The following is a 19,557-nucleotide window of genomic DNA, read 5'->3' as shown; positions in this document are numbered from 1 at the left end:
TCCTTCACTTGATTGTTTGTATTTTCCTGAAATTCTTTAAGGGATTTTTGTGTTTCTTCTTTAAGGGTTTTTACCTTTTGACCCATATTCTCCTGTATTTCTTTAAGGGAGTTATTTATATCCTTCTTGAATTCCTCTATCAGCATATGAGATGTGATTTTAAATTTAGCTCTTGCTTTGCCAATGTGATGGGGTATCCAGGATTTGCTGTTGTGGGAGAACTGGGTTCTGATGGTTGGTTTTTGTTGGTAATGATCTTGCTTTACAGATCTGCATGTTACCCTCACAGGGCTATGACACACTGTCACTCCAGTTTCAGTGCTGGAAGCAAATGCCCGAGACAGGAGTCAGGAATGTGTTATTTGAATGAGAACAGCCACCATAGGTTAGGGTTAGGGTTAGGGTTAGAGATTTGAATGCTTGTTCTCAGTTGGTAGAGTGTTTGGGAAAGATTAGGAGGTGTGGCTAAAGAAGGTGTGTCACTAGGGGCAAGCTCTGAGGTTTCACAAGACTTGTTCTATCTCCAGTGTGCCCTTTGTTCTTTCTCCAGTGTGTAGATCAGGACATGAATTCACAGCTGTTTCTGCTGTCTTTGTTCCAGCATGGACTCTAGTCTCTGAAATGGCAATCCCAGCTAAATGCTTTCTTTCACAAATTACCTTAGTCATGGTAACTTTTGTCATAGCAATAGAAAAGTAAGACAGGATGAAAAAGATGGAAGGAGAACATTAATCTTTTAAAACTAGAACAGAATAACTTTTCTATTTAAAAGATTTGGGGCTTGCTGGGGGTAGTGGCACATGCCTTGAGTCCCAGCATTTAGGAGGCAGAGGCAGAGGCAGACAGATAGATCTCTGTGAGTTCGAGGCCAGCCTAGTCTACATAGTGAGTTCCAAGACAGCTAGAGCTAAATAGTGAGATCCTTTTTTCAGACAAACAAAGATGGTGATTTGGGGCTGAACTAGAATGAGCTTTGCTTTAAGGCTGACTTTGTTAGTGAGTGAGGACTCTCTTTAAGATTTATGTATTTTATGTATGTGAGTTCAGTGTCATTCTACTCAGACATACCAGAGGAGGCCATCAGATCCTGTTACAGATGGTTGCTGGGAATTGAACTCAGCACCTCTAGAAGAATAGCCAGTGCTCTTAACCACTGAGCCATCTCTCCAGCCCAGGTTGGAGGACTCTCATGGCAGTGATTTCAGCAGAGGGATGAGCGAGGCCGTGGGGTGGAACGTCAGACCCTTGGTGCCTTGCTCTTGATGCCTGTGGTTTGCCAGTGCTCACTCCCAACAGTATAAAAAGAAAAACCAAAAAATATTGAGACCAAGGAGGGAAAGCCTAAACCAAGTAAAGAGAAGAGCACAAAGAAAATCTGAGGAATACACAAAAGGTTCTTTTGACTCAGGCAATGCTCTGACCACCGACGTACTGCTCAGTGCAACTGTTTCTTCACTGAGTCAAAGTCATGAGGAAAATGAATTGCTGACAGATGAGGAATTATGAAAATGAAAAGTCTAAAGTCTGTTCAACCCAGAAGATGGGGAATATGTGTGTTACAATCTAATGTATGGTAAGATTTTAGAAGGCCACACTTGGTATAATTCTCTCCATCTGGATTTACTTTGTCTCATGTTACAAGAAACCATGAAACTTAAAACAGGTAGGGTTCAGCCATGTTGCAGACATATTGAAAGCAGGACAGAGAGTGAGAGAGCGCAGCAGTCTGATTTTAGGACAGGCAGCAAGGAAACTGTGGCATGGGGCCTGTGTGAGAGGAAACTGTGACACGGGGCCTGTGTGTGAGGAAACCGTGGCATGGGGTCTGTGTGTGAGGCTGCTTTTTGATGGCTAAACAGCGTATGCCATGTACCTTCCTCCAACCTCATGTCTACACACGCCCACAGACGCTCCAGTCACTCTACCTGACGCTCTGCAGGGTCTGCAGTCGCTTCCGATTTCTTTCCAGTTCTAATTTTCTCTTTTCAATTTTGGCTTCTAAATTCGCTTCATCAGAGGCCACATTATTGAGCAGGTCTTTAGTCTTCTGAACCTGTGCCTGTATTGAGTAGGAAATAGTGAGAGAAGGTAGCAAGAAGGGCTGTCACATGACTCTGGGCATGGAGCTCCTTAACACTTTGTGAATAGCAACATCACACAAACCCCTCACGAAAGCAAACCAACAAAACCCCACCCGCTCCTCCACTGTAACTTATTAACAAACTATTTCCAGTGACAGGAATGAAAGGAGGACACGTGGACAGGAGAGAGTACCATTCCTGTTATGAAAAGTGCATGTTTCTGTCCATGGAAGCAAGACAGAGAGGTCATAGGATCTGTGGCCAGCCTGCCTGGTTAGGCCTGGGCACTGGTCCATCATCTTGCACTATCAGCTTTCACCTAGGCTGCTCCCTAGCTACAAAATACCAGTCTAGGGAGTGGACACACACATACAGAGAAACACACACATAGACATACATACACACACACACAGACATATACACACACACACACACACATACACATAGAGATATACATACACATACACACACAGATACATACAGTTACATACACAGACACACAGTCACAGATACAGACACAGACACATACAGACAGATAGATACATGTAGATACAGATACACACACAAGACAGACATATACACAGACACAAGACAGACAGACACAAAGATATACATATGTGACATATATATACACAAAGATATAGACACACACATATGCATAGACACACATACACAGAGAGATATGCATACACACATAGATACACATAGATACAGATATAAGAAACATACACAGACAGATACAGATACATACATACACATATATAGATATACACAGATACACAGATACAGATATACACACACAAGATAGACACATATACACAGACACAAGATAGTCACAGACACACACAGTTGGCTCAGGAGGGGACCAAAACCAAAACCGTCATGAACTAGCCTCAGCTCTGACCCTCTGTCTGCTGTGATGGACAAAAACGATTCCCTTTTTCTCTATGGTAAAAGCTCAACTAAGAACTAAAATAAATGAAGAATCTACTTTATTGGCAAAGTCAAGGCAAAAATGGATCCCACAGCATCAACTAGCCATTCTGGTGAGATGCAGCTTTATAACAAGGTCTAGGCCCACTGGGACAGAAGCTCTGGGCTGTTGGCACTACAGGGGGTCAACGACCACTGGCTACATCTGCAGACATTCCTAGCTTTCTAAGGGTACACTTGCTTGAAGTGGGCATGGGAAGAGCAAATGTGCTGGCTTCATATTCAGGTTATGAGAAGCTGGCTGTTGGGAGCCTTGTGGTTCAGATCACCAAATGAGCTACACCAGAATCAGGAGCACAACTTGGGTGTGTATGAACCTTCTCCCCATGTTGTGACTGTCTAACCCTGCAAGAAGCTCCTGATGGCAAGGTAAGATTCCCCTCTGGTAATCTGCATGTATGTTAATATACTAATAAAGGCTTTTCTGGATGTTTATCTGCAGGTCTTTGAAAAGTCACAGGATCCACAAAGAAAGAAGAGCAGACACTTGCCAAGATTCTCAGAGATAGGACATCTTTTGAAAGTATAATTATTGTCAGTGAATTTATGGCCTCCTCGTTGTTTTTGTTTAAGTAAAACCAATCATTTCTGTGGAATTTGTGTGTGTGTGTGTGTTTGTGTATATGTGTGTATGCGCGCTGAGGGATCAATCTCAAAGCTCTATAACGTGCCAGACAAGTAACCATCACTGATCTGTAGCTCCAGCTCAGCACACTATTTCTCTTATTCTTCCTTTAAAAATCACTAAAGAGCCAGGCATGGTGGTACTTGCATTTAATCTTAGCACACAGAAGGCAAGGGTAGGCAGATCTCGAGTTTGAGACTAAATTGTTCTATGTGAGTTCCAGACCAGCTAGAACTACAGAGTCAGCTCTATCATAAAAGAAATCAACAACAACAAATAAACACAAAAAACCCCAAGTGGTAAGAGGAAACACACATTATAAAACTACACATATATATATATATATATATATATATTCATTTATTGCAAATGCATTAAAAATTCTATTACAAGTATAAATTCATTCCAACAGGAAGGTGGTGGGTCTTTACTCAACAACTCTTTTTTTTTTTTAATTAAAAAAAAAAAAGATGTACATTGTATATGTATAGTCTATGCCAGATTAGAGCATCAGATCCCCTGGAACTGGAGTTTCAGAAGGTCGTGACCTGGGTAATGGGTGTTGGGAACCAAATTTAGGTCTCTGGAAGAGCAGGATGTGCTCCTAACTATGAAGCCATCTCTCCAGTACCCTAATCAATAACCCTGCTGATAATGAATATTTTCTGATTAAGTCACACTGTAGTTTAGGGAATTTATCTGTCTTTTATCAGTCTTTTCTGTATTACTCAAGTAAGAACGATCAATGCATAGACAAGAATTTCCAGCTTCTGGAATAACTGGCCTGTACTCTGCAATCTATCTAAGAACCCATGCTATCATTTTCAGAATTATGAAACATTGGATGTGAATTATTTTTTGACAATGAAGAGCTCACAGGAGCCGTCCGTCAAGGACTAACTGCGCCCCTTCAGGAGGACCAGCTTTTAACACTCAGTGCTTAGACTGTATTTGGCCATGCTCTCTTGATTCAGTTAGAATATTGGTATGCATAAAATATGGCTATTTATACATTTTTAAATGTAGCCATCCTACAATTACAGAACAGACAGAATATAATACAAAGCACTTGCCCTGAACTAGGTGAGTAGACTACAGCGAGGTCCTCCTTTTGTGTTTCCTGTTAAACAGGAAACAGGAAACCCACAACTGGGCAAGAGCATAGTACATGGCCACTGTCCAGTATTCCCAGGGTCACTGCTGTCTCCCTGTGGGCCTAGGGACTTTTCTGTAGCTGGCAGGAGGTCAGGCAGTGCTGGCGTGGTTCTGGGTGTTCTTCAGTGTGGCATGCTCGCCAGCTGGGCCTGCATTGCGTGACCTCACATTTTGTAGGTGTCATCCAGCTAATTGATAGAATGCTTCTAGTTTGTCTGACTTATTTAGATCATGCATCTCTGGCAGGAATACCACAGAAAGACTTCATCCTTTAAGCTGTCATAATTTAAATTATTTAATGATGACACCTTATTTCCTCCCTTGATTGAGGGTGATGTTAGAACTCCACTTGCTCTCTTGCTCTTTGTAATAAGTATTGTATTGGTAGTGTCCTTGACATAGTTTTTTCATTTGAAAAGTGATTGTTTCCTATTTCATTGATCTATACTATAAAACCAACTATTGAAAATCATTTATTTTGGTGTGTAAACAGTCCCTGGTTTGGTCAGGGGAAGCTCATCAAGTTGGCACCATGTCTCTCCTAGAGACCTCTGGTAACCTTCGAACACCTTTGTTCCTCCTAGTACACTAAGAGGCTGTATCTCTCCTAACAGCTCTGGAATGAGCCACTTTTCCTGGGACCATGGCTCCCATTAGCAGAGAATGGCATTTAAAAGCAAGATCCAGGTGCTTGTTGTACATGTGGACATACATGAATAAACGATGCATCTACGCATGTGTGCATCTCTAACACAATCTAGCCCACAGTGGGGAGGAGTGGGAGACGTGGTGACTGTGCTAGCTGCTACAGGGCAGCTTAGAATTAAGGGTTGGGTGTAGCTCAGTGGCAAAGTACTTGTCTAGCATATAAAAGGTCCTGAGTTCTAAGCCCTTCTCTATAGAGACAAAAAGAAAGCCTGGAATTATTTAAATGCCCAGTAGTGAGGAATTGGCTAAGCAAAATTGGATAAAACTCACCAAAATATCAACATAAGAATGGCTACATTACTTCAAAACCGGTGAATTTGTGTGCGTGGAGGGGGGGCTTGTTTTAAGAGAGTATCTTTGTGTAGCCCCGGCTGTCCTTGAACTGGCTTTGTAGACCAGCCTGGCCTCAAACTTAGAGACCCACCTGTCTCTGCCTCCTGAGTCCTGGGATCAAAGAGATATACTACCACTGCCTGCAAAAACTGGTGAATGTTTAATAACTTGAGAAACTGCTTTTACCTGTGAGGGGAAAAGTAGTAGTCAAAATGCAGGGATCCTAAATTATCCTCTTAAGTTTCCTGAAGTACCTCTTGTTTCTGACCCCTCTTATTCTGTCTGGTGCATGCAGAAAACCACATATTTGAGTCCTGGGTGTTAAAAACAATGAATGGAAGCAATGCGATCTTACCAAAAGGTCTTTGATTGCAATCCTCATCACCTTCTCAGTCTCATTGATCTCTAGAGGTCTAGCAATGGCTTCTGTCCTCAGTTCCTAGAAGAAATAAAATCACTTATACATTTTGAGTTTAGTTTTTAATTTCTATTAGTTGCCAATTTTTCTCCTTAAGAGCCTGGTTGTTTACTAATTTGTGCTTGAAATTTTAGCCCTCCCCCATCCTTAGACTCTCAAACTGCTGGGATTATAGATGTTCACCTTCATGCCCAGTGATGCCCCCTCAAAGTGTGTGCTATATATGTCACACTAATTCTCCAAAGGTTAACTCAGTGGCAGAGACTATGGCTCAGCATGTGCCATGCTAGAATTCCATCACTGACACCATAAGAAATTACAAAGCAGTATTTACAACAGAGCATTTTTCTGTGCAAAACATCTTCTATAAATGTTTGTCAATGCCTACCTGGGCTCTCCTGAGACTTTAAATCTTCATTTTTCAGCTTAGGGCCCCATGTGCCCCTGGCAAACCTTAAATTAATATCCATTACTTTTACTCTTAAATTCCATGGGTGACCCACATGACCACTCAGCACAGGACAGTCTGCTGTCTGTGTGTCCACAGCCCCTATAACCAAGCCTTGCATTTCTGCTTGAGCCTAGAGAATGGAAGTTATGTATTACTATGAAACTGGGCAACTGGGAGAGCACTGGAAGGTGACACACTTGAAAGACAGCAAGGAAATACAATCTGCTCACAGTAAAAACTGTTAGACCGAGAGTGCATGCTTTAAACCCCTTCCTTCCCTGTGTACACATCAGGATTCAATAATTCTTTTCTTCTTAACCCAGTGCTTTCCAAACTGCTGTTCTGTCAAAATCCTGGTGTTAACTTGTGGTGTTAAAGCAGCCTGGGTATGGAGGGAACCACTTAAATAGAATGGACAGTGCACACAGTATGACTGTACCGAACAGCATAGAATGGATAGTGCACGCACCAAGTTTCATAACATCTTCCAGCTACCTGGAAGTGCTACCTAGATCACTGGTCACAAACATTCATGTTATAATCACCTGGGAAAACTTTGAAACTCCTAATGACTAGATCAATTCCATATTAGGGACATTAACATGACACCTGGCTTCATAATGATCTCTGGGTAAGTCTGGGGGGCAGTGGGTTCTGGGAGCCATGAGCTGAGGTATGCTATTGAGAGCAATGCAGAGAAGAGGCCAGGAAGCAGGCCACAGCCTCAGGCCATGTATTTGCCAATCCTGAGCTAGAAGTTAATGATAGTAACCACCACTGATGCAAAGCCCCACTCCTGACCTAGGAGCCATCTGCAGGTGACGGCTGCTACAGAAGGAGCTCCGCTCTCTTCACGGCCGACACCGACGCATTAACCACACTCCAGGCAGGCTCATGCTCAGGAGTAGCTGGCCAGCACCAAAAGGACCCCATGCTTTTTTCTTTTGTCTTTTGTGTTTTAGAGAGAAAAAACCATGGAGTTGGGTATGTAAGGGACAAGTTGGAGGAGGGGAAAGAAGATGCTTAAGATATATTGTATGAAAAGTATTTTTAATTAAAAACAACTAACACCAGTGGGCAGTGTCTACCAGGATCAGAAAAGGTTCCATGCCCTCTGCCAATTTCCCACACATTCGCCCACTCAACCAGGAACAGCCGAGTAGAAGCTGGAAGAAGCGCAGGGCAGGGAGAGAGACTTTCAATCCCAAACTCAACACTACTCACCCTCAGCTCAACCTCTTTGCCCAACAAGTCATACAGAGAAGCTCCTTTGGCAGTGATTTCAGAAGCAAGTTGTCTGGCTGCTTTCAAATCTGCAATCTGGACAGAGAATTGCACATGCGGAATCAGCGTTTTTCAACAGGCACTCAGCTGCCACCCTGCTAGCCCCCAGGCAGGCGTGTGACTACGGAGCACGTGTCTCAGTAGCCCTTCTTACTGCTGGAGGACAGAGCTCCTGGACACCAACGTAGGAAACAGTGACAACATTCAAATGGACCAAGTCCAGGACACCTGCTTTCTCAGAAACCCAACTGTAATGTCAAACTGAATTCACAACTAGAGGTGTGAACAACAGAAAGGTGACATGCAGCACACAGCGGTGGCGCACGCCTGTGATCCCAGCACTTGGGAGGCAGAGCAGGCGGATTTCTGAGTTTGAGGCCAGCCTGGTCTACAGAGTGAGTTCCAGGACAGCCAAGGCTACAGAGAAACCCTGTCTTGAAAAAAAAAGGTGACATTCTTCCTATTCAGACTAGGTCTCTACTGGTAGAATGACCACAGGGGCAACCTGAGGGACACACATCCCATGGCCAGTACCTTAGACTTTTCTTCCAAGAGCTTCTATGAAGCTCACAGAAACCAACCCCACTAAGCACTAGACTCTCCTGGGCTGATGCCAGCAGCTCTGACGATGACTTGTGCTTCCTTAGGCCGTGCCTGTCCCCTTCTTCCTTCAGTATGCTAAATCCCCAAGGAGCCCACGCAGACAGGTGTCCGTGCTCCCTCTAAATCCCCAAGGAGCCCACACAGACAGGCGTCCGTGCTCCCTCTAAATCCCCAAGGAGCCCATACACACAGGCGTCCGTGCTCCCTCTCCTCTTGGAGTAACGCTGACCTTCTCTCTTCACTTTCAATCTATCAGCAACAACTCATCTTCTTAATTCTCAGCAATTATCCCTCCCTCCCTCCCTCCCTCCCTCCCTCCCCTCTCTCTGCCCATTCTGTGCTACCATTACAGTTCCAGCTTCTCCTTTTAAGGTCCAGGGTACCACTCTCCATTCCTATATCTTTTCCTGCCTGCCTGGCAGCAAGTCCCCCCATTTCTCTCTAAGATTCATCTCACTGTTCCCACTTCTCCACAGTGGTATGGGCCACAGTTCAGTCTCTGGCATTTCCTTTTTGACAGATTCTTACTTCACCCATGGCTTTAATGCCCCTGCATGTTGATGCTTTTAACTTTAAGCTTTAGTACCATGTACAAACCCTTCCTAGGCATCTCTGCTAGGACATCCAAAAACTTAACAATATCTCTGGTGAAACTCACTAGCCACAGTGGCTATTTTTATCTTTAGATTACTTAAAAATTAAATAATATTAGAGCCCACTTCCTTGATTATGCTAGCCACCTTAGCCAGTGGCTTCTGAGGAATATGCCCAGAAGTAGCCCTTGCACACCGCTAATCAAGTCTGGCAACACGACTTGAGGATCTCGTGTCGTCTCACCTTCCTCAATCATACCCAAATCTATAAAACCTGCCATCAAAATACACCTGCATCTGGATGAGGACCTACACAGCAGAAGGAGAGAACCAATTCCCGTGGTGGCCTCTGACCTTCTTGCCCACCATAACACTGTGTGCCTACACACATAAATTAACTTTTAACTATGTCTGAGTCTCAGCTGTGACCTCTGACTCCTGGTATGTGTCTCTCAGGCCAGCACGGTAATCACAATGCTTTCTCCAGGTCCTGAGAGAAAAGAGCTGGCCTGGCACCAGATTAGTGTGTGTTCTTATCTGGAATCTTTTCGTTCCTCAGCTCTGCATCTGAGCCTTGGACTGAGAACCTCTTCAGCTGCTTCTGCAGAGACCTTTTTATGGCAATATATGAGAAGGCCCTGACGATACCTTTCCTACCCTAACACTGTAACCCGGTAATTCTCCATTCTTTTGTTTGTTTGTTTTTCAATACAGGTTTTCTCTGTGTGGCACTGGCTGTCCTGGAACACACTCTGCTGAAAACTTGATTTTCTACCCCAGAGTAAGGCTTTTCTGAGGCCAGAGGGTTTACTGTACTTACCCTGTAGCTTCCACCAGAGGGCTTCCTCTGCTTTTCTCAAATGCACAAAACACTATCATGGGACTAGTCCCCATTCTCACCTCATGGCCTGATGGCCTGTCTCTTCCCTCTCACTTCTGCTAAGAAGTCGTGTATACCTGAAGCCCCTGACAGCCCTGTTTATGATGACAGCCCTGACCCTCAGTGCACTCCTTTCCCACACTGCTCTGCTGGTCTCCAGGACACGAACTGCATCAGATCTTCCACACTTCTGTCACTGTTGTTCACATTCTGATTCCTCCAACTAAGCAGCAGGAACCCAGGCTTTCTGTCCTGTGCTTATACCTCAGTGCCTGAACACAATCTGATAAAATTAGGCTGTAAACCAATTGGATTTCTTGTGACTTGCTTTCATCCCAACACTAATGAGAACAAAACTGTTACCACAGACTGAAGAACCGTCCTCAGTAACCAGCAAGGAAAGATGGAGCTGCAGGTTAGACATTCTCTCCCGCCATGTCTGAGACAGACACCTGCTAGCCACAGACTTCATCATCCTTACCTTGGAGCCAAGATCAAACTTGAATTTGCTGATGTCTTCCTCTCCTACGCTGGAGCCCTCCATCCCCTTGGTCTTCATTGCAGTATAAAGCACGGATGTGATCTTCAGCAGTTCTTTCACTGCGTACCCGTCCGCCTGGTAGAGCTTCTTGGTATTGAGTTTTATATGTGCCTTTGTGGCCTGTTTGGAGACAGACAAAGTTTTGCTTTGCTTCTTTCTTCAGACGGGGTCTTACTATGTAACCCAGGCTGGCCTGGAACTCACTATGCAGCTGTTCAGGCTAGATTCACACTCTCAGTTCTCAGTTCTCCTGTCCTATCCTTCCAAGCACTGGGCTCTTTGAAGCACACCCTGAAGCAGGTACAGTACAAATTCCATGCAGGGAATTTGAGAATGTTTCTGCCAGTAACTGTGACATAACTCTTACTGAGTTGTTTTTTGTTTTGGTTTCTTCAAGACGGAATAAAACACATTATACGTGTCTCATATTGTGATAAAGAGCAACCCCAAAACTACAGATGCATGGATCTTTGACCCAATAATTCCAGCTCTCAGAACACTCTAAGCATAGACTCACATACAAAATGAAAACTACAGGCTATTCATTTCAGCATTATTTCAAATAAAAAAAGGTTGTAAACTACCTAAATACATATGTAAGTAACATAATTGTGAGATATTTATGTAAGCAATATTAACTCAAGTGTAAGAGGAAATTTTATATGCATTTGGGAAGTTCTCCAAAATATAGCATTAACTGAAGATAGTAAGATGCTACACAGCATGTGTGAAAGGGAATATATATAATTATATATATATAATTTGATTAAATATGCATAAGCAAACTCTGGGATCAATCCAAAATAGTGGATATTATGATTGTTACTCAGCCCAGGGCAGACGTGGCAGAAAGTCATTTTTATTCTGTATAAGTTCCTGATCTTAAACTTTTGAACATAAAACATATTACTTATCCAAAAATAAACAAATAAAACCATACAAGTAATGAGTCAAAACACTTTGGTAACTCAATTCCAGAGAAGCCTGACAGTGGTATGGTTTTAGAAAACAGCAACTCTCAACCAGGAGTCACCTGTTTCCTGTGAACTAACCATGAACTGGGCAATGGCCTTGATGAAGAAAACTCGGTCTTGTTCAGTCTCGACGTCAGAAGGAATATCAGTCTGCGGCTCATACCTGTGAACAAGAGAACACGCATGAGCCCGCCCAACAGAAAGTCCCTTGAGGTCAGGTGTGGTGGTGCTTATCTAAGACCTCAGCACTTGGGAAGCAGAGGCAGGCAGATCTCCGTGAGTTCCAGGGCAGCCAGGTCTACAGAGTGAAACCCCACCTAAAATATAACAAAGCAAAACAAAACCACCAAATAAACAAAACAAAAGCAAAAATAAAAAAGGTCCATTAAAGAGAAAGTAGATGATTGCTAAGGTTAAGTTCTCCAGGCTCTATCCAAGGCAATGTAATTAAGCAAAAACTTCAAAAGCAAACAAAATACCCAGGGAGCAAATTCCAACCCACGCCTGAGGCTGTGACTCAGAGCACAGGGTGGCTCAGTGGGTGAGCAGGTCTCTACCAGGCCTGGCACTCAGGATTTAACCTCCACGACTTACAGAGTGCAAGAGGAGAACCAATTACAAGCTGTGTTTTTGATCCTCTACATGTATGCTTTGGCTAGCATGAATCCATACATGTATGTGTATACACACATGCTTAGCGGGTAGAGGGGCTTGCTCGGTAAGTCTGGAAACCTGAGCTCAATCCCCAGAACCTGTATAAAGGTAGAAGGAGAGAATCAACTAATACTGTGCTCTCATCTCCACACGTGTGCACATGCACACACATACTACTCAAGGGTAAGCAAACCAAGTACGGGGCCCAGGTCACAATCTAAATCTAGCTCAGAGGTCGAGCTTTTGTGAAAATAATCAAGACTGTGACTCAAGCTGATAGTCCTTGGCCCAAGGCAGACACGAACGCTAAGTAGTTCCCTTTAAGAAGAGGCAGAGTTGTTGAAATTGCTTTTATTTACTAACAATTTGCCAAGGCTCAGAAGACTAAGATTCTTACCCTTGTATTTGTACAGTCTGAAAGGCAAGAATAGTTTTTACATTTTAAAAGCAAAGAAAATGGGCTGGAGAGGCAGCTCACTGGCTTACGAGTATACACTGTTCTCCCAGAGGACCTGTATTCAGTTCCTAGCATCGATGTCAGATGGCTCCCAGCTGCCTGTAACTGCAGAATATTCAACTGACATCTCATGAAGACTGAAGTTTAAGTGTAACAACTCATACAATATTTACTATCTGGCTCTTAACACAAAAGGTTGTCAATCCTAATACAAAGTTTTTAACACAATGAAAAATCTATATATGTCTTGTTTTAGATTTTTAGTTCATTTTTAATTATGTGTATGTGTGTGGGTCTGTGTAAGGGTGTGCATGTGACTACCAGTGCCCAGTGAAGGCAGAGGTCTAAGGTCCTTCTGGAGCTGGAGTTATGCAGTTTTGACTCATCCAATGTGAGTGCTTGGAATCAAACTCAGGTCCTCTGCCAGAGCAGAACATGCTCTTAACCTTTGAGCCAGCTCTCCAGACATATTTATAATATACCTGATACAGTATATCCTGAGTGTGCAAGCAGGTCCCTGATATTTTGTGGGGGGCTGAAGAGAAGGCTGTACGGGCACTCTAATGAGGACGGTCACCTCCTCCATGTTCTTTAAACTCTCGTGATTTCTTTCATTTCTTAAAAATTTGAGACAGGGTCTCTTACTATGTAGCTCTGGCTGGCCTGGAATGTGCTATGGAGGCCAGGCTGAGCCTAAACTAACAGACATCTAGTTGCACCATCGTGCCTGGCAGCTCTGTACAAGTGACGGCTAAGCCCACCCTATGCAGGTTGCACTGTAGCCTTCTTTCGCATCACGACAATTTCCAGTTAGCCTCTGACTGAAACCAACTAGCCACACTGAGGTGTGAACAAAGTGCATCCTAACCTTTTCACAAGCCACAGAAGCACTTCAGAGACAAGCCCAAAGTTGGGTGTGCGGAAGTTCTCCATGGAAATATGGCGTGGGTACCCCAGGGCTCTCATCATCTCTGTGAAATCTGTTCGATAGAAAACACAGTTCAGTCAGTCCTTAGCAAACAGCAGCACCGCCTAAATAGTTCATCTTTTTGTTTTCTCTTTCTTTCTTTCTTTCTTTCTTTCTTTCTTTCTTTCTTTCTTTCTTTCTTTTTTTCAAGACAGGGTTTCTCTGTATTGCCCAGGCTGTCCTGGGTTTTTGTGACATAAATTTTAAAGATCAGTTACTTCATATTCAGAAAAAAATTAAAAGAATGGTTGAACTATATGCAGTATTTACTGTAAAAAGAGATTTACTGTAAAAAAATTAGTAAACAATTATATTATAAGTTGGGAGTGCCTGAAAAAAGCCCCACTGCTTGAAAGAAAGGAGAAAACAAAAATAGAGACTTAGAAATTAACACAACCAGGCCCGGCATTGTGGTGCACACCTTTAATCCCAGCAGAGGCAGGCAGCTCTCTGTGAGCTTGATGCTAACCTCGTCTACAAAACAAGTTCCAGGTCATCTAGGGCTGTTGTTCAAAACAGGAAAAACAAAACTAAACAAAACAAAAAAAACCTTGTCTTGAAAAACAAATAAAAAGAAAGAAGAAAACAACCAACATTTCTGATGATATATATAATATATATATATTATATATATATCTCCCTTATATAGCAGCTTTCCTTTATACCCCCTATGAAAGGAGACAAGCTTTGCCTAAACAGTAAGTTTAGCTAAGTAATAGCTGTCAAGTTCTCCTCTGTTAAATGGGTATAGTCTCAAAGGCTACACAACTACACAGCATTTATGTAAGGTCAACATTCTGAAATACTCTTTTTAGATACTCTTTCCAGTATACAGATCACTCTCCAATGATCCCAGCAAAGTGCTGGCCTCATCAAAAACTATGTGGGACAGACATAACCTCAAATCCCAGATGACATAACCTGCTACTATTCTGTAAGTGAAACAAGATTTTTGGGTTACAGTCCCATCACTCTTTCTAGCAGTGTGAGCCAGGGGCAGCTATACTACTTAACTTGTAGTTAAAACTAGGAACAGTAAGAGTGAAATATAACCGCGTGCCACAAAAAGGATGCTTCCCCCAAAGAACAGCACGAGGAAGAGTATTCCGCTTCCCCACTCTCCGGCAAAGTTCCCTGCTCAGTATTTGGCGTTCAGGCAATCTGGATTCAAACTCTAAAGCCACGCGTTCAATTACTTTGACCTCTTGCTGCCCGTTTCATCTCTAAACCAGGGCACACAAACTGTCTAGGAGTAAACGAAATATTGCCCACATAGAGAACTGCATGTGACAGATTGTAACATACAAACAAGCAAAACAACCAAACCTCAAAAATGAACAACAACAACAAAACCCTATTAGCAACAGCCATTCATCCTGTCACTTCCTCGGTTTTACTGGTTCTTTCTACAAACTCTAAGGCAGAAAAAGTCTCCATTTCCCCATGACCTTTCTAATGTGGCTGTGACAAGCAGAGATAAAATGAGGTAAAATTAAACATTCAGTTCTTCAGCCGCTCGAGATACATTCGCAGTGTTCTAGCTACACGTGGCAGTGACGGACAGAACTTTCCAAAGGTGCTGTAGAGTTCGGTCAGCCCCTGGCTGCCTGGGGACCACCGGCCTGCCTGGGCCTGCGGCTCTAGCAGGGGTCGGGCAGGGGAGTCCCCGGGAAGCCCACGGGAAAGCCGGGTGCAGCCTTACTGCGGAGGTCGCGGAAAGACATGGCGCCCTGGTGCCCAAGAGTCCACAGATGCGCCGCTGCTCGTCTCTTTAGAGTTCGCAGGCCCGGTGCTCTCCGGTCTCTATAGCAACAGTCAGAGGACTCGGACAGCGTGCGGTCCGGGCCAAACAAGACAGGAAGCGAAGCGGTGCAGTGCGCGCAGGCGCACGACACAGACCAGCAGGCGGCGCTTCGCACCTTGCGAGCTGCGCAGCGTCAGAGCCTTTCACTAAGCGCTTTTGGCTCCGGTCCCGTTGTAATTCTCATTGCCTCACTAATATATAGAAAGCGCTATAACCTTTTGTGACTGAGTCTCCTTTGTATTCGTAAAAGCATAGCTAAACCCCGCAGTCGAAGCCGCATAAAGTATCCTCAGAATGACAGGAACGAAGATACCCTACCCTGGGCAGAATTCGAGAACTGTACCCGGAAGGATTTTGAGCACGCACAGCTAGTCAGTAGTCACAACAAGCCGGAAATTGGCGCCCGGACCCGCGCGCATGGGGGTTGCCCTGGAAACTGTGGTTAATTCTGAGCCGGGAGAGGAGGTGTTGGTGTACCAGGTGCCAGGGTCAGCCCAGGCTCAGCAGAGAACCCTCCTTGGTGACTGCTACGAGTCGAGGACAACCGGGACAAAGAAGGGCTGGGCGGAGGAGAACCGAGCTGAGCTAAGAAGGGTGGGCGAAGAGGAAAGGAAAATGGGTAGGCGGCCTTGGCTAGGGCATTGTGATACTGACCAAGAGGACTTAAAGTATGTGGAGTAGGGCCACACATTTGTAGCTAGTCTAACACGGGGAACGATGCATTTGAACAGTCTTGGCAACAAATGGTTTTTGAAACAATGAGCAATCCGTAGCAAAACAAGTGAAACTCCATTAGTTATCTATGTACAAAAACAATGGTCCCTAAACCTGCATGTAAAACCTAGAACTAAATTTTATATAATGAAACATAAAAAATTTGTGACAGAATTAAGATTCTAAAGTAGTTTATATTTCTACCAGCAGAACAATTGTTCCAGTTTGCATGCACAGGAAAAAAAAATCGGCATTATCTACATATTGCTTAACAATCTATGAGAAAATGGGTAATTAGACAAGCGTCACCCAGAACCGTCTTCTCAGCATGATCCAGATCTCTCCAGGTTTGTTCTCCAAATCCTCATTCTCCCAACCACAAATGAGGAAGCCAAAGCCCCTAAAAGGTCATCCTTTTAGCTTTCTAGCATACCAAAGCCAAATTTGTCTAATTTGGCTTGCTGTGAATCTAAGCATCAGTGAATTTACCCTTCCCTTGCCCTCCTCCCTCCTTGCTCCTGACATACCATCCTCTCCCAAACTAGGGGGTCCAGGAAGACTAGAGTCTTTACTGTGACATCATAAGGACCAGTTGCCATGGGAGACCTGCAGACCCACCCCCTAGGCAGGGGAGAGCAGGCCCTACTGCACAGAAGGCCTGGCCACTCCTCCCCCACCATACTGGCCCTCCATGGAAGCCTTGGTCTGTGCATTCTCTGAGCTTCGAATAAGAGAAGGTGCCTGGCTGCAGGGAGGAGCAGCAGCAGAGATGCCACACTGTCCCAACCTGGGCCCAAAGCTACTGGGGAGAGCCCAGGCATGCTTGGGAAGGGAGTGACTCCTGATCTAGGCTAGGTGACCTGGCCAGTCGTGTCCTCTTGTACCCGCCGCTGTGCTGTGCTGACGCCGGCATTCTCTTTCTCTACGGGATCTCAGTGCCAGTCCTGGGCTGCTTGGGTCCCTCTGTTAGGGGAGCAAAGAGGAGCTATGGGAATAGACAGGAACCGAGGCTGGATAGCCCAGGGGTAGAAGCTATCATATGAGCTGGTGTTTGCATTTCCCCAAGATGCTGGGCCCACTGGCCATCACCCTCCTGCTCTCTCTCTCTCTCTCTCTTGCAGATGCAGTGAGCTGGGCCCCAGGACGCCCCAGCCACCCTGACACACCACCCAACATCTATGAGGGAGGGTTGGGGGCCCAGCAGCAGCAGGGCCCCAGTGCCCAGGGAAGCAAGCCCAAGAACTTCCGATTGCGACACCTCCGGAGCCTGGCTCTCTACCTGCCAGGCCACATGCAGCCTGCTGGTCAATGTGGAAGCCACTGGCTAGGCCGGCTCATGGCTGGGGGCAGCCTGACACGGCCTGAAGGCTCGCCCTGGCCCTTGGACCTGCCACAGGGGACCCTGGGTCCAGGTAACAGTCGTTGCTCGGCCCTTCTGGAAGCCCACCTGCCCAGGGACAGCCTGGGAAATACAGGTGAGCTCTGTTAAAGCAGGACTGGAGACATGAAAGACTGAAGGGAACTCAAATGGGCTTCTTTCATTTCCTAGCCTTCTGCCAAGAACTAGGAAAGGATGCAGTGGCCAGGAGACACTAAAATAATGTCACGCTCCAGGGGCCAAGATCTTGTTTAATTTTTTTTTTTTTTATCCGTGTGCCCCACTATTGATTCAGAAGATTGATGTACACAGTAAGTCCCAACCTCAGGGATAGTGATATACAACTGGACCACAGCAAAAGCTGGACCACAGCAAAAGCTTGTTGGGATGTGTAAGGCAGAGGAGACAGGCTGGACTAGTTCTGGGTTCCTAGCCTCACTCTGTATTTTGATGGACCTTGGACAACTCTGCCTCATTTCCCTTCATTTTTCAAATGAAGGATTCATGACATTTCAGCTCGAGCCACTGACATCCCTTCCTCACCCTCACTAGTTCTTTCAAGGAAGTAGCGCCAAGCCCTTCAATTGTCTTGAAGGTTATAAGGGCCGAGGTCCCCAAGGTAGTGCTTTAGATCGGGCCCCTCTGAGTGACTTCTCTTTCCTTTTTCCTCAGCTTCCAGTTCCAGCATGGACCCAGCCAAGGGTGTCCCCTCCCAGTCTGGTCCCCCCGAGGGCTTGGGACTCAGGCCCAAGAGGTCCTGGAGAGCCTTGGAGGAGACCATGTGTCCCTTGTGCAAGAGAACCCGCTCTGGGGCCTTGGAGAGGACATAGGAGCAAAGTGCCAGGGCTGGGGAACAGTAGGGGAAGGATGGCCGAGGAGGAGGAGGCCAGGGTTACTGAGGAAGGGTTCAGTCCCAGCGGCAGTCCTCCCCACCGAGATGGCTCCCAGAGTTGCCCAGCAGCAGACTGGGTTAGTCTGGGGAAAGCGTGAGGAGGGAGGGAGGAAGAAGACCCATGAGAGGGACAGAAGAAACGGAAGCATGCCCATGCCCTTGCAGCCTGCCCAAACTCCGGAGGGTCAGCCACGTGTACCTGGGAGGTCAGGCCGAGCAGAGAATCGGGTTCCTGAGAGGCCAGGGAGTCCTCAGGTCTAATCTCAGTAAAAGCCAAGGCCTGCACCTTCTTGTCTGTTTGTCATTAAGCCAATCCAGTCAACATAGTCCTGAATCCATTCCAGGGGGCACACGGAGGGAGAGTCAGGAGCCAGGTCCGGGGAGGCTTTGTGGATGAGAAGCTGCTGAGAGTGATAGCTCTGGAAGGCAAGTAGGCCTAAACATAGGACATGGCATTCTGGGGCAAGGGGTGAAATGTGGGTTAGTCTAAAGAAACCAGGACACCAACCAATGCAGACATGTTGGCCTGGAGCCCACACTGCCCCCAACAAGGGTTTAGCTGAGTGTATGGCCCCATAGGAGCCCATCTGGACTGGCACATCAGCCTTCCAGCTGGACTAGATTTCAGGTCCTTGGACCAAGTCTTAGTTGTGATGTTCTGTAGCCTCCCAATAATGTCTTCCCCCAGACAACATCAACATCCACCAGGGACATTCCCATTCTGGTTGTGATCATGACCAAGGCCTCTGCTGACCATGTGACTTAATTACCCTTGGAGCCTTCTCTAAGCTATGATGCAGGCAGAGGACAGGAGGGTTGGAGAAGAGAACTATAAAGTTGCCCATTGGACCAGGTCCTCACTGCAAGCTGAGAGCGGACAGTGCTGGTATGAACTGGCAGGTAGCTCTGCTAAGAAACAGGCCAGTTGATGCTTTCAGCAGTGGATACCTCCAGGTTCACAGCCCTCTGCAGGACAGCTGCCTGCATGCCGAGCCATCAAGAAGACAGCAGTAAGCTCCCACCCTCAGCCTAGCCCAAGGGCAAAGCACAGT

General features: G+C 45.4%; 2 protein-coding genes across 6 annotated transcripts in view; one reads left to right on the top strand and one right to left on the bottom strand.

The window, feature by feature from the left end:
• Cluap1 (clusterin associated protein 1) overlaps window positions 1–19,492 on the bottom strand; it is a 44,504-nt gene extending 25,012 nt beyond the window's left edge. The window contains exons 1-7 of one of the 3 annotated variants that reach the window (XM_052197942.1): window positions 18,705–19,492; window positions 13,619–13,730; window positions 11,718–11,802; window positions 10,606–10,785; window positions 7,989–8,084; window positions 6,251–6,334; window positions 1,926–2,059 (exon numbers count right to left, since the gene is read on the bottom strand). In XM_052197942.1, the coding sequence (XP_052053902.1) occupies window positions 1,926–2,059; window positions 6,251–6,334; window positions 7,989–8,084; window positions 10,606–10,785; window positions 11,718–11,802; window positions 13,619–13,719 (680 nt within the window). In that variant the 5' untranslated portion in view covers window positions 13,720–13,730; window positions 18,705–19,492. Of the gene's footprint in view, window positions 1–1,925; window positions 2,060–6,250; window positions 6,335–7,988; window positions 8,085–10,605; window positions 10,786–11,717; window positions 11,803–13,618; window positions 13,731–15,165; window positions 15,379–15,419; window positions 15,575–18,704 lie in introns of those variants that run through there. The other 2 variants (XM_052197941.1, XM_052197943.1) reach the window with 2 other exon arrangements.
• On the top strand, window positions 15,918–18,790 carry C10H16orf90 (chromosome 10 C16orf90 homolog). 3 transcript variants are annotated; one of them, XM_052197953.1, is made up of 4 exons: window positions 15,918–16,115; window positions 16,446–16,582; window positions 17,357–17,710; window positions 18,286–18,790. In XM_052197953.1, the coding sequence occupies exons 2-4, from the start codon at window positions 16,564–16,566 to the stop codon at window positions 18,441–18,443; spliced, it is 531 nt and encodes a 176-aa protein (XP_052053913.1). In that variant the 5' UTR covers window positions 15,918–16,115; window positions 16,446–16,563; the 3' UTR covers window positions 18,444–18,790. The 3 variants fall into 3 exon arrangements, with proteins under 3 accessions (XP_052053913.1, XP_052053911.1, XP_052053912.1); XM_052197951.1 differs by having other exon boundaries at window positions 15,918–16,140; XM_052197952.1 differs by having other exon boundaries at window positions 15,918–16,140; window positions 16,443–16,582.
• Window positions 19,493–19,557: the final 65 nt, after the last annotated feature.

The sequence above is a fragment of the Apodemus sylvaticus genome, chromosome 10 (assembly GCF_947179515.1).
Source record: "Apodemus sylvaticus chromosome 10, mApoSyl1.1, whole genome shotgun sequence".
NCBI classification, from domain to species: domain Eukaryota; kingdom Metazoa; phylum Chordata; class Mammalia; order Rodentia; family Muridae; genus Apodemus; species Apodemus sylvaticus.
This window is presented reverse-complemented; position numbering and strand designations above follow the sequence as displayed.